Here is a 13,466-nt window from a genome sequence, read left to right as displayed (position 1 = left end):
TATAAATGAATGGCTACATTTATTTGTAATATTATTTTGGGGGGGATTTAATGACACATTAATTTATTTAATGTTTCATTTATTTATTTCTTTGTCAGTTCCATATATTTTGAGTGGGAAAGAAAGCAATAATGCATTTGAAAGATCCAGACAAATTTTAAGGTGTACCTTGAGTTAAGATTATTTTTTCAAACTATAATTTACAAGGTGAGGAATGACTTATTTAGCCAGTTTGGGAACATACAACTTACTTGATGGCCTGACAGACTGCAGTGCAATAAGATTTGTTGCTAAATAGGATGAACAGGTGCTAGACAAACACATTTATTGCAAAAAACAACCCTATTCAGTCTCATACGGCTGTGTGTTTTAAAGCTGTAGATTTCAGGTATCAGGTTCAGAGAGAAAATGAACAAGAATTATAGGTTCAACTGCCTTTTGCCAAAGGATATATAGACAAGTGTTTAGGAACAGGATTTGCTTTTTATTGCTTACTTACAACAAAATACAAAACAATTACATCTAATAACATCTGTTAGGAAATAATAGCATTCATCTGTCATTGTTATTATACCAAACTTTCAGTATGAATTTATTATACTTAGTATAATGTTAACAAATCCGGCGTCTTTGGTGCTTTGCTCACAGGATTTGGGCATTTGAATATAAAATAACTAAAACACTCACACACATGCACAAAAATAGACAATAAGGATATTCTAACCTAGCGTTGATGTTGAATTTTAGATATAAATGGATTATGGACATCTACTTGTCCTTTTACAATATTCGTGTTTGGACTTTTTAACTATTAGTCATCTTCATTGTGACTTTTTACTGAGTTTTTCTTCATCATCTCAATCTCTGACTTCTGTATCTGGCTTTTGTCATCCTCATCATCGTCATCAGTCTTCTTCTTGAACTGGGCCTCAATTTCTGCAGGGTCAATGTATGTGTAGAAATATGCCATAATTGAAAAGATGACACACACCACCAACAAGAGAGAGGCAAAAAGGATGAATTCTGCCCACTTTGGAAGAGGAGGAGGGAGACAGAGAGAGAAACATGGTATTAATACCTCATTATGGGTTCCTGTCACTGCATGGCACAAAATACAGACAGTTCAGTTTTTACCTGTTCGGGAATCTTTGCAAGCTCAGCCACAATCAGTACGATGAAGTTGCCAATAGCAACAGTGAACAACCAGCCTGCTTGCAGCACTGCTTTCATGTTATTAGGTGCCTTTTAGGACACAAAAAGGATACAAATGGAACAAAGTCAAAAACAAAGAACATTATACTTTTAAATTATAAAGGAAATCATTAATTCCCATGCACCATATTGTAGAATTTCTTCTTTGATGATACACCAGTGAAATAAGGTGTGGAGATGTGTGCTGTTTTACCTGTGAGTAAGAAAACTCCAGACCAGTAACAGAAAACATGACTTCACCAGCAGTAATGAAGAAGTACTGTGGGATCTGAAGAGCTATGTGAACCGAGTTGGGCATGATGTATTCTGTGACAGTAATAGAGTCCTGGCACTAAAATAAACAACAATAATTAAACAGTTCAGTATAGTGTAGTGCTTTTTTTTACACATTGTCTTTTTGTACATTAAAGTATAAGGCTGGTGCATTCATTCATCACTTTTCTTATTAGATACCATAACAAATCAACAAGGCGTTAATCCAAACTTCCTAACATTCAGCCCCAAGCTAATTACCTTTTTAAGATGTACATCTTTAAAAACTGGACTAGTTTCAGCTCAGGATTAATATGCATTAGTGAATATTTATAGCACCAGTGTGTGAGCTTGACTCAAAATAAGCTACAGTGTCTGTTCTTTGTAGTGAACTGATGTGGCTCACTGATAACTGCACAGCACAGGTATTTCAGGCTTTAGCAACACAGACAATACTTTAATAGGACCAAGTCACCGATGGCCTTTCAGGGATTTATTAATTTTTTTTTTAAATCCCAAGACATCCCAAAAGAAAGAAGATGTAATACAAATAATTTCTAAATATTTTATATTTACATCTACATTGTTCTCAATATAATTACAATTAACATACACACAAATAAATAAACCTAATATATCATCTTTTATGGCATAAAGCACAATCCAACATGATTTTCCCCAAAAGGTTCAACGCACTTGTGTTGCGATGACAGTTAACACAGTTGGTAGTCACATTAGATGAGGGTTTTGTGCATCTGAGCAACATTTACAATATTAAAAAATCATAGGTGAAACTTACATTCGGTCCAAAGACAAAAGTGCTGGGGATAAAGAAGGTATATGAACTTCCGAATCCAAAGTCCTTGCTGTATTCACATGACTGTGAATCACTCTGTATGGTGAAGGTGATGCTGATAAATAGAAAAGAAAATCAGTTACGGTTTGTATAAAACAATGATTCTACTGTAAAAACAGTGACTTAGTCAAGTTGAAAAAAATCCTTACTTTCCACTTTTTACCAATGAGTAGTTGGCATAATAAAACGAGTCAATCCAAATCAGTCCAAAGTCATCAGCAGGAGATGATACGTTCACTGTTGTATTCATTCCATTCACAAATCTGAAATGGGTGCATATTTAGCAAAAACATTACAGTCAGAAAATATAAAAACAGTCAGCAACACAAACAGTCAGCAAAACAAACATATGTACAACAGTTCATTCATTTTCAACAATTTACTCTGGGGATAAAAGTTAGGGCTGCAACCATGATATAAATATGCTTTATAAAGTCGCCTATTATAATCGATTATCAAAATAGTCAGTGATTAATTTTCTATTGGTCAACTGATTAATTAAGTGCATATTGTTTTGATATTTGTAATTAAACTTACCGGATAGCATTTTTGCCTTTTTCTGGTTTGGAAGTCAAATCATCAGTCTGAGGAAACAAGATGTTGATTAGTTTAATTATTAAAAGGTTTACTGGGTGTCTTTATTTTCATTTGTCTATGCTTCCAACTCACCAAGAGCCATTTGTCAGTGATGGTGGAAGGAATGAAGAGTGTCTGTCGCTGTCCCTTGTCTAAGGAAATAGTTTCAGTCACTGCAGGGCTGCCTATTGAAATGGTGACGTTTTCTGTTTCAAATGTGTAGAATTCGTCACTGGCCTACAAAAGAAAGGAACTGTTAATACTGTGCAAACAGTGAGGTAAGAATACAGTATATATTCATTCATATTGGCTTACACGCAACTGATTTTCACAAATTTTTAAACTTTTAAAAAGTTTGGTGTTACGTATGAGGACATACCATATTTGCAGGAACCTCCACAGTTTTGTTGCCAGGCAGATCAACTCTCACTGGGTTGTTGCCCATGTTAAATAGCTTCAACTGACTCTGAGAGGCCGATGGGAAGGTGGGCAAGGTTTTCTGAAGTGTTATACAAAGTACAAATGAACACTTGTCCTGTTGATGAACTGAATTTATTTTACAGTAAATAAGATCATCACATCAAGCGTTTTCTACTTACATCAATTTCAATCTGAACCAGAGCAGCACAGACAAAAGCTATAGCTGCCAAAATCATTCCCACTGTCATTCTCTTCAGAGGTCTGTTGAGTTAACAGTAAGTTACGTTTTTGTACAGAACAGACTTTTTTATGATTGTAACATTGTCATTTTCAAAGTAAGAAATTGTATGTCAAAAGTAATTATTGTTCCTGTGAGGTTATTTAATGGCCTAATAAAAGGCTGACAGATATAATTTATAGAGAATGACTAATGCTGAATAAGCCATAAAGTTTTAGCTTACGTGAAGTTAAGGCCACATTTTTTGATCAGTGGGTAGATTAAGTTGTCCATGATAGGCACCAGAGTCAGGATCAGGATGGGGTTGAAAGTCTTTTCAAAAACATAAAGCATTGTTGAGTCAAATAAACCACAGTACATCTGTCCAAGATAAGATCATAAAACTCTCTTAACTTACCTGCATCTGATCAGGCTGTATGACAATTAGACCCTACAGACACAAAGACATTGTTAGGACCTGAACACATTGCTTTATTTAATTAAAATATGTACATAATTGGTTTTATCACCAGACTTACAAAGTTTCCATCCATGGTGGTGGCTTGAAAAGTCCATCTAGAACCCTTTAATAGACATACACATTTTAGTTTCCTCTGCCAAAAAGTGACGTTGTTTTTTAAAAAGAAGAGTAGTTTTAAGATACCTTTTGGTCAAACAGGGTCCAGAACATCGGCAGTGGGGTATATAAGAAGAGGACCTTCAGCACCATTTTGATTTGAGCAATGAGGAGTTTCTACAGCACAGACACACACGAACTGCTGTCATTTCACTGAAGGAACAGCTTGCAGCAAACTTGAGAGAAAACAAAGAAGTTAAACTCACGTCATATTTTTCCTCTGCCCAGTCCATCCAGTGTTGCCTCTTCGGGTATTTCTTGCTTCTGTGGTTGAAGCGGTTTTCAATGGCAAACTGAAGTGAAAAATGAAGAAGGAATATGTTTTTAGAAACACATGTTGAGCATTTGTTTTTATACATTAGTGCAGAATGTGTTGATGCAAACGGTGCAGCCCAGACTCACCCCTATACATTTACACACATCCAGCATGATGTTTCCCTGTGGTTCAGCTTTGTAGTACATACCACTTCCAGCAATAAACACCACTGTTAGGGACATCACAGTTATGAAATCATTACCAAATCTTTACATTTTTTCTGTATGTATTGAATCACAGTCTGCAAACTGAATAGACATACCAAGTGCAACCACCATTAGTGCTGCAGGGACACCAAAAGCCAGAGAGTAACATTCCTGCTTACTGTGGATGCCACATTCCTGAGCTGCACATGGAGACAACCCCTCATCAAACTACACATTACAATTCATTCGTGTGCACAACTGTTACAGTTTATGGCACTGTTCATCATAAACTTTATGTTCTACTCAGATTTACCTCTGATGACTGGGGTGATAATGGTTGACAGGAGACTTCCTCCATTGATGCACAGGTAGAATACAGAGAAGAAAGTCCTCCTTTGCTTTTCCTGCATGGAGAAATAAATCAATAAATGTATTGCATGCATGTTACGCAATGTCGAATATGATGAGTTACCAATTCCTTAATAATTAATGTCTGTGACAATATTAGAATTAGGGCTAGTAATGTAGTTTAGAGGCGTTTTTTGTCATATTTGTTAAGATTTTTTCAATGGCATAACATCACCCACTAGAAGTATGTGGTGATGTCTGTGTCTAGAAAGTTTCCTTATTCTCTCCTTATTTCATAAGGATAGATAGATTTTATATGACAGATTGTTCACTCTAATTCAAAACATGCACGATAGCTTCGTTGTTGTCAGGGCATCAGTATAGTAATGTTAGCAATTATAGCCAGATGTGAGGCATGATTGTCTATATTTGTGAAAGCAGATAGTACAGAGGAGACAGGAGACATACGCTGATGTACTTGAATTGTACATGTTCGATGCAACTGTACGCTGCCAAAGGTTAACTATGAGAGGAGAAGTCACATGCTACTCTCAGCAGCAGAAATGAGTTGATGTTCTGACCTGATTCTCATTAAACTGGTCTCCACCAAAGGCAGCAACACAAGGCTTGATGCCACCAGTGCCCAGAGCAATGAGGAAGAGACCAACCATGGACAATGCACTGAATGTGAAGAGAAGTGTGTACATGAGAAGAGAGTAGAAATATGTGATGAAAACTGTCTGCTGAGAGGTGGCATCCTGGTTCATGTTTATATTAATTCATTCATGTTTGCAGTTGAATAGAAACCCACATGTGAAAGGTCATGTTGTTTGGTGTCCCGTCTTTGTCCGTGTCAGTGATGTCATGGACTGCACTGATAGCCATCACAATCTGGCCGATTGCGTAGACAATGGACAAGTAGATGATAGTCCTGCAAGAGGAAAAGGGAAAGAGATGTAGTGGTGAAAGATGTACTGAGATCCATTATTCAGGTAAAAGCACCAATGTAACAATGTAAAAATGCAATGACCATTACAATTTTAAAAAAGTCCTACCTGAGTAAAAATAATTAACAACAAGTACTTAAAATAATAAAAGTACTGCAGAAAAATGGCTGTTGTGTGTTAAATTATTATATTTGACATTGCTTAGTCCAGCCTAAAGATCTGGCCACCTCTAGTGGGTTACAAAATACATTGTTTTTTTTGATTGTGTGATGACTAATGTGAGTTGAAAAAAACAAGAAGAAGAAGAAGGGAAATGTCTCTTTGGTGAAACTGCTAACAGCTCTGTTTTGTGGGCCAAACCAGAGTTACTTAATAGATCTCTACCACCATAACATGCTCTTAATAGTTTAATGACAATTAATGGAACTTGAGGCAGCCACTCACTTAAACTTTCCCAGCCAGGAATCAGCCACAATGGCCCCAAGGATGGGGGTCAGGTAGCAGAGAGCCACAAAGGTGTGATAGATGGAGGTGGCCAAGTCCTCATCCCAGCGCAAGAAGTACCTGAAGTACAGCACCAGGACAGCTGTAGACATGCACGTGAAACAAAGACTTATTCCTCTTATTTTGCAGTACACAGTAATCAATCTGAGCAGTGTCAGTTATGAAATGTTTTTACGTTGGATATGAAATATCCAACAAGTCCTCCAAATGAAGTGGCAAAATGCATCAACTGAAGAACAAAAGAACAATAAACATATGGTTGTGGTTTTGAAACAAAATATTCTCACCTCGCATGCCATAGTATGAGAACCTCTCGCAGAACTCATTTACCACAATGAAGAAGATGCTGAGCGGGTAGCCTAACACCAATTTACTCTAATGGATAAAACAAAATGAATTGTGGGATCGTGAGATGACTAATGCATTCAGTAGTAGTATGAAAAGTATTTAGATCATTTACTTTGAGAAAAAGTAACAATATCATGATTGACATGTAGTGGAGTTGAGGTATAAAGTAGCATCACATGGATATACTTAAGCAAAATGCATCTAAGCATCTGACTTGAGTAGTGCAAAGTATTACATAGTATCAAAGTACTTTACCTTCCCTTTGCTCTTCTCTCCTTTCTTAAGATCCTTGTTATCTGCACGAGACAAGACTTATTTATATAACCAGCTGTAATTCATGAACAGAGTAAAATAAGGTAGCTTGCTAACTGCTTCCACATCACCTTATTTTTTTCTCTTTATACTCTCTGTGTCTCAGTGTTTCAGTATGGCACCCGTTGAGCATATGCAACAGGTTTGCTTTGTTTGTTCTGACTTCTCCTGTAGGTATCTGCACTGTATGCTCTGTAATATTTACTTCGTGGATTTGAATGCAAAAACGGAGAAAATAATATTGCCAACTCACCTGTCATGGTATCGAGTGAAGTTGCCACCCGTCTTTTAATGAGGTTTGATATTCCTTTGAGATACCTGCACGAAGCAGGTGATAATTGATCCTTTACTGTTAAGTTATGGGAGTGTTTCTGTAATGTTGCCTCTTATTAGTCCTCGTCTTACACACTGCTGACAGTGCTGCTTTTATGATGGGTGGGAACATGAGATATAGGAGATAAGGAGGCTATCTGGGCTATGTTCGGTCCCTGACACCTCATAAAAATTATTAATTTCCAAGAACGCCACAACTCAACCAAATGTAGGAATAAACACAAGAATAAAGCTTAATAAATGTGGGAACAAAATGAAGATTCACAAGTTCAAGTGCAGAGAACTGAGTGTATTTTATTTAAAAGAAAAGCTTTAGGGAACATCTGTTTACAGCAGAACAGTGACTTTGCGTTAAATAAAAATAATAAAAAAAAACATTGCTCCCCAAATATAAAACAATTTCTTGAAGATTTCAATGAACACTAAAATGGTAAAAGCTTCATATTACTTCCACAGTAGGCGTAGGGTTTGGTTCCACACCTTATCGCTTTGGCAAGAAGGTGAACATCATTTTTACAGTGTATGAGCCCCACACAGCAAGATATTTTGCAAATATTGCACACACTCCTTTTTTATATACAGTAATAAACAACTTGGAATATACTTTTTGTATGCAATGGCTTTACATATTAGACATAAGACATTGAAGTGAAATAATGTTGAATGCTAACATGAGTCACAGGAGGCTCTTTTGCAAATTTGCATTTCTGTAGAAACATAGCTTCATATACAGGAAGATGAGCGATGATGTATGCAGCATATACGGTTCATCAAGACATCAATAAAGTGGTTTATAAAAGTGAAACTCTGTACATACAAAAACACCATGTGAAACATTAAAATAAACAAAAATGGGCCTTTGTGAGGGCGTGATATAATGACATGCATATTAAAGATCCCAACAGGAATGTCTCCATGGGAAACGCTGCCCAGTCTTTTCAGGTAGAAACAGGCGAGGGGAGCAGACGGAACATGTATTAACACAGGTTTCTTCTGGCTGGAACAAAGTTTTCTGCATTGTCCCCTCTTCCTTGTTGCTCAGGTCTCAGGCTTTGCCTCAGGAAATATTTAAATTGGCCACATCTAACACAGTCACCATGCCGTGTGCATACATTAACAGGTCCAGTGCCTCAGACATGGTTCACTGAGAAAGGTGGCAGGGGGTCAGAGTTGTTTTGTCAGCTTCCCTTTAAGTTGACTGACAGACAAGCAGGATTTGAGTTTAGAAGTGCTCCATAGGTGACTTTCGACGATGCTGAGTTCTAGGCTAACCCAAGCAAGCATCATCATCATCATCATACCACAGAGGAAGAGCTGGGGATGCCCTGGATGATGGCACTGGTTGGTGTGCCGCTGATGGCGTTGAAGATGTGAAGCGAGTCTGGAAGAACGCTCTTCATGCCATCTTCCACAGGACTGATCTGGAAGTAAGGAAGAATAAGTTTTTACTAAAAGCAACAGTTTGAACTTTCCTTGCTGAGAGTTAAAAGACAAGGATAACGATACCACTCACATGTCGGTACAGTACATAAGAAGCTACAGCTGGCAATCGGTTTGCTGAGTGTAGAGTAAATCTAGAAACAGATGGAAACAGCTAGCCTGGCTATGTCTCAGCTAAGCTAACCAGCCGCTGGCTGCTGGCTGTACCTGTGTATTTACTGTATGGACATAAAAATGTCAGACTATTCCTTTGAGGTGCACACCTTTCGTGTAGATGCATTAAACAAATGCAAAAAACATCTTAACATCAACAGAAAATCATTAAAAATTAGGGCTGTCCCAAATATAATTTCTGGAGCTTCAAAAGTTTTTTACAGTTCACTGGGCTGCATTTGTCCATATGAGGCAGAAATGCTCCTCTATTAGGTTCATGCTCTGGGTTTTTATGTATATCCATAGTGGTTAGCGTCATTTGCTTTGTTTATGCATTTATGTCTCAGCTTCCTCCTGAAAAAAAGCTTTGCGGATTCAAAGCTCTCAGGTCAGTCCTTAAAAATGTAAGTTATATGTATGTAAAACAAGTGTAAATGCATAAACACACCGATTCATATTATGTACATGCACATAAACAGACTGTTCACACACAGGAAAATGTATGTGCACATTCATAAACGTGCATGGATGCATAGATATTGTACACACGTGCAGAGAAAATACATGTCTGCAATCCAAAAGAGATAAGTGACCGTTGGTCTAGCCAGCTGCTGCATCAGGGGAGCTCATTAGCTGAGGGAGAATAGGTGAGAATTAAGTTCTGATTTTTGAAATATCAGGAGCAGAACCGAAACAATTAGACAATTAATTGATTAAATGATTTGCCGCCCAAATCAGGTGGATTAGCCATTCTGATGGCAGGCTGACGTACGTTCCATGTGTGAGAATAATTTATGTTTTCCTGATTTCTTGTTTATTGAAGGGTTTTGAAGGCCTGTCTCATATCTGATCAGCCAATCTATTCAGTGCTATTAATGTCAAGAGATGAACTTCTGCTTTTTTTTTTTGTTGTTGTTTTTGTAACAATAGAATAGAGGAGGTTCGGGTTCATGTTTCAGTCAGTCACTGCACAGGACGGATTCTAGAAATGTTACAGAGGTCGTGGTCTATATAACAACCACAAGACAGAGGTGGGTCAAAAATTACTGTAACATCACAGAACAGATGCATGTATCTGGCTGGACCAACAATTATCAACTCAGTCTTGCATTGCATAGTGATGCTTCTTTCATTACCATCCCAGCTGCGCATGTCAGCACAAGAGAAAAACAGAGAATAGTGTTATCACTCACATTATTAAACATTAAATGAATGTCTGTTTACTTCACTTGCCAAACCCATCTCAGAGACAGATTACACATACTAATATTAGTAATGCAGAAATTAATTCCACTGATACTTTAGTTACTACACTTACTTGCTCATGCATGATGATTGACAGCTCTCTGGCTAGGTCTCTATAGTTGGCTTTCATCTCATCGTGATACTCCTGCTGGTCTTCCTTGATCAGCCGCTCATTAATGCCTAAGCCGTGTCCACACGCCTCCACAAAATGCCTGCTCAAAAAAACAGAATGTTGAGGTGTGCCAACGTAGTAAAATCAGAGCAAAATTTGTACACGCGTTATAACCTGTTGACATCACAACTTACCTGAAGACCTCTTTTAATTGTTTAACTTTGTTATCAGGATATTTCTTGGCGCTGGCGTCGTCCAGAAAAGCTCGGGCATATGCGAGTGGCCCAGCATTAACCTGAGGGAGGATGTAGCCATGTTATTTCTTTTTGTCATGACCCATTTCGGTGGTGTGTTTATGTGTATGTACATGCTGACAAAACACTGACAAAGCAGGCACCTGGACGCTGATGCTGCCCTGCAGTTTGAGCTGCAGACGGATCATGTCCACCTCACTGGAGGAGCAGAGCTGTTTGATCTCGGCCACCTTCTTGCTCATCTCATCGATGGCCACCTCAATGGGGCTCAGATCAGTGTGGTGCTGATACATCACTGCAATACGCTTCTTCACGTAGGGAAAACAATGCGTGGCTGTGGGACAGAAACACGATGAGGAGGGGCAGGGGATGAACAGCTTGCCTCTCTTAGTTAATGAATCTTTTCCTCTCTGCGTTTTACAGCTCAGGAAGGAATCACATGCCTACCGTGCATCTTTTGAAAGCTCTTAGATAATAAAGATAAGAATGTAAAGTTGAACTTTCAGATCTTTTGCACCATAAAACAATAAAACGGTAATTAGGATTGGAAAAGGTCCTTGACAAACAGCTGACGGGTTCAGAATCTAATCAAAATCTTCTCTTCATGCGCAGGACCTCATGCTCAGGGTAATGAAATATCTTGATATCAATATCACAACTGTTAACCTACGTGACAGACAGCGGAAGGAGGCGGTGCATAGCCTAGATCATTTAAAATCACTTGATAATGAAGACACCATATTGCTTATTTACAATTTGGTTTCATTATATAATAAGGGCTAAGAGTCAGGATGGCTTTGCCGCTGCTTCACCACTGACAACCTATTAAATCTGTGTTACGTACTGGTTAGAATAGTTCTGCGTTTGCACTGCTCCTCCACCCCGCCTTGCTTTTTGCCTGATATGGTGAAAGGCATCTCAAACACAAAACGACGGATGTTGTGGCTCTTCTCAAAGTCTGTCTTCCTGTCCACGAGCTCCTTCTCTTCCAGGTAAGGGATCACATGTGTCACTTGAATATAAGCATACTTAGAGTCCAGGTCTTTGGGATTAATCTGCAAAGAATACACGTCATTACAACAGATCAGTACCCTCATTTTTATAAATCTTATTGGTGAAACATCAACAAAGTCTTACCCTTCCAGAGTCCTGGATCATCTTCACGTTCTCCTGTCCAAACTTGTCAGAGTAAAGCTTAAGGAGCCTCTGAGATATCTCCGAGAGAGGGGTGAATTTGGGTTCTTTGTAGATGTACTCCTTACCATCTTCATCCTCAAAGAATCCCTAAAAGAAGCACAACACATGGTCAAAATGAATTAAAAAATAGTGTTTTCATCTAGTAATATATAAAGACGCAAACAGTGCCACGTCAAACCATACATGGGTTGCGAGTGGGAGCCATTCCAACAGTTTGTTAAAATTAAATGGTAAAACACTCTTTAAGTCTAATCTCTGGACTGACAGGTTTACACAAATACAAAACCCTCGATCTAATGTCCAACAGAAAAACTACACTGCAAGACATCTACTTAAAATTAATGATGTGAGACAGACCAAAGGATAAAGGTGGGGGCACAGACTTCACACTGTCAGTTGGAACACTTTGATTAGTCACTTATCTGGTATTTAAATGGTAAAAATATCCCATGAACTGATGGGTGAAGCCATGCATTTAACCGGTGAGATATGAATCCTGCTATTAGCACCTCAAGGGTTTCCCACCATGGTTAGGACAACACTGAGGCTGGAGTAGTGGAGGTGTTAGAGGGCTACAAGATAAGTAATGCACACCAGATAGCACTGGCTGCGTTAGCAAAGGAACACAACACAGCCTAACACATCACAGCAGTCCAGTTGCAATGCTGGCTTTCATATTGATTTACCTCAGCCTCTGAGTCAGTAAACTGGTACTGCTACAGGGGTGTGGACAGCAGAACATAAAATCATTGTTAATCCATGAGAGCTACCTAAATACTATGAATAAATTTCTCACACTCTGATTCAAACCACTGCATCACCATTTAGACCACCATGTTAAGAAAGACATGGATCTCTATCAAAGCACACAGGCAGAGGCAACCACACTCAACAAACTATTTGCAAAACTTCACAAGGTAAGGACAACAGCGACGGTCAGTACTAAAATCTTACAAAAGCACACCTGCAACACAAGAGCGAAAACACTGGAATGACAGCAGAAGTGAAAGAGCGCCATGCAACACAGTTCCAGAAACAGAAAGCAGCTGTGGTGACCGAATGTTACTGTAACTTAAGCTGCAAACTATGTCTGAGAAGTGCAATGGATTACAGCAGCACCACAACCACACTTAGGCTGCTCAGAAAGGCTGCAGCACAACTTACCGCTGCCTTCAAAGAGGATAAAAAGCAGAAAAGGATATTAGAGTGGATCATTAAATGCTACTGCCTGCAATCATGCTCTTCAAAATAAAAACACCTTCAGCAGCAACCATGCTCAAAGTGAGAGACTTTACAACAACAGTGACCAAAATTGTGAGACATTTTAAATACGGTTAGTGCAGAAATCTAATAAAGAAAGGGGCTGTATGGAAAATGAAACTAAAAATAACACCTAGTGGTCAGATTATGCTACTATTGTTTGAAGGTTAAACTCACCTGACCAAAAAAAGCCACTCTGAAGTAGGTGCCGAGCAATCTCTTGCCTGTGTGCATGACCTCTGTCACTTTACTGTATGCACGATGCAGCGTGTCATACAGGTGGACCAGTTTCTGTCCAAAGCAATAAACATCATGTTAAAAATCTCATTAGAATTCGTGGATGCTAATGTCATGTCATGTCATGTTCCTAATGAAGCAGCC

General features: G+C 38.5%; 2 protein-coding genes across 12 annotated transcripts in view; both read right to left on the bottom strand.

The window, feature by feature from the left end:
- Positions 1 to 326: 326 nt before the first annotated feature.
- On the bottom strand, positions 327 to 7,555 carry slc15a1a (solute carrier family 15 member 1a). Its single transcript, XM_046403495.1, has 23 exons — positions 7,345 to 7,555; positions 7,035 to 7,075; positions 6,719 to 6,806; positions 6,372 to 6,513; positions 5,792 to 5,911; positions 5,562 to 5,661; positions 4,946 to 5,036; positions 4,749 to 4,832; positions 4,573 to 4,655; positions 4,377 to 4,463; positions 4,198 to 4,287; positions 4,073 to 4,117; positions 3,952 to 3,984; positions 3,778 to 3,866; positions 3,496 to 3,577; positions 3,276 to 3,395; positions 2,990 to 3,133; positions 2,858 to 2,904; positions 2,470 to 2,583; positions 2,264 to 2,375; positions 1,406 to 1,543; positions 1,135 to 1,242; positions 327 to 1,030 (listed from the first exon to the last, which is right to left on the bottom strand). The coding sequence occupies exons 1-23, from the start codon at positions 7,349 to 7,351 to the stop codon at positions 812 to 814; spliced, it is 2,184 nt and encodes a 727-aa protein (XP_046259451.1). The 5' UTR covers positions 7,352 to 7,555; the 3' UTR covers positions 327 to 811.
- Positions 7,556 to 7,697: 142 nt separating this feature from the next.
- Positions 7,698 to 13,466, bottom strand: part of zmp:0000001200 (dedicator of cytokinesis protein 9) — a 72,284-nt gene continuing 66,515 nt past the window's right edge. For 10 of the 11 annotated variants that reach the window (XM_046403474.1, XM_046403481.1, XM_046403478.1 and 7 more), the window contains 7 exons: positions 13,263 to 13,376; positions 11,766 to 11,912; positions 11,473 to 11,683; positions 10,772 to 10,962; positions 10,569 to 10,669; positions 10,336 to 10,474; positions 7,698 to 8,845 (listed from right to left, as the gene is read on the bottom strand). In XM_046403474.1, the coding sequence (XP_046259430.1) occupies positions 8,720 to 8,845; positions 10,336 to 10,474; positions 10,569 to 10,669; positions 10,772 to 10,962; positions 11,473 to 11,683; positions 11,766 to 11,912; positions 13,263 to 13,376 (1,029 nt within the window). In that variant the 3' untranslated portion in view covers positions 7,698 to 8,719. Of the gene's footprint in view, positions 8,846 to 10,335; positions 10,475 to 10,568; positions 10,670 to 10,771; positions 10,963 to 11,472; positions 11,684 to 11,765; positions 11,913 to 12,511; positions 12,542 to 12,989; positions 12,996 to 13,262; positions 13,377 to 13,466 lie in introns of all 11 variants that reach the window. The other variant, XM_046403479.1, reaches the window with a different exon arrangement.

The sequence above is a fragment of the Scatophagus argus genome, chromosome 11, assembly GCF_020382885.2.
Source record: "Scatophagus argus isolate fScaArg1 chromosome 11, fScaArg1.pri, whole genome shotgun sequence".
Lineage (NCBI taxonomy): Eukaryota > Metazoa > Chordata > Actinopteri > Scatophagidae > Scatophagus > Scatophagus argus.
The sequence above is the reverse complement of the archived record's forward strand: the minus strand, read 5'-3'. Positions and strand labels throughout refer to the sequence as shown.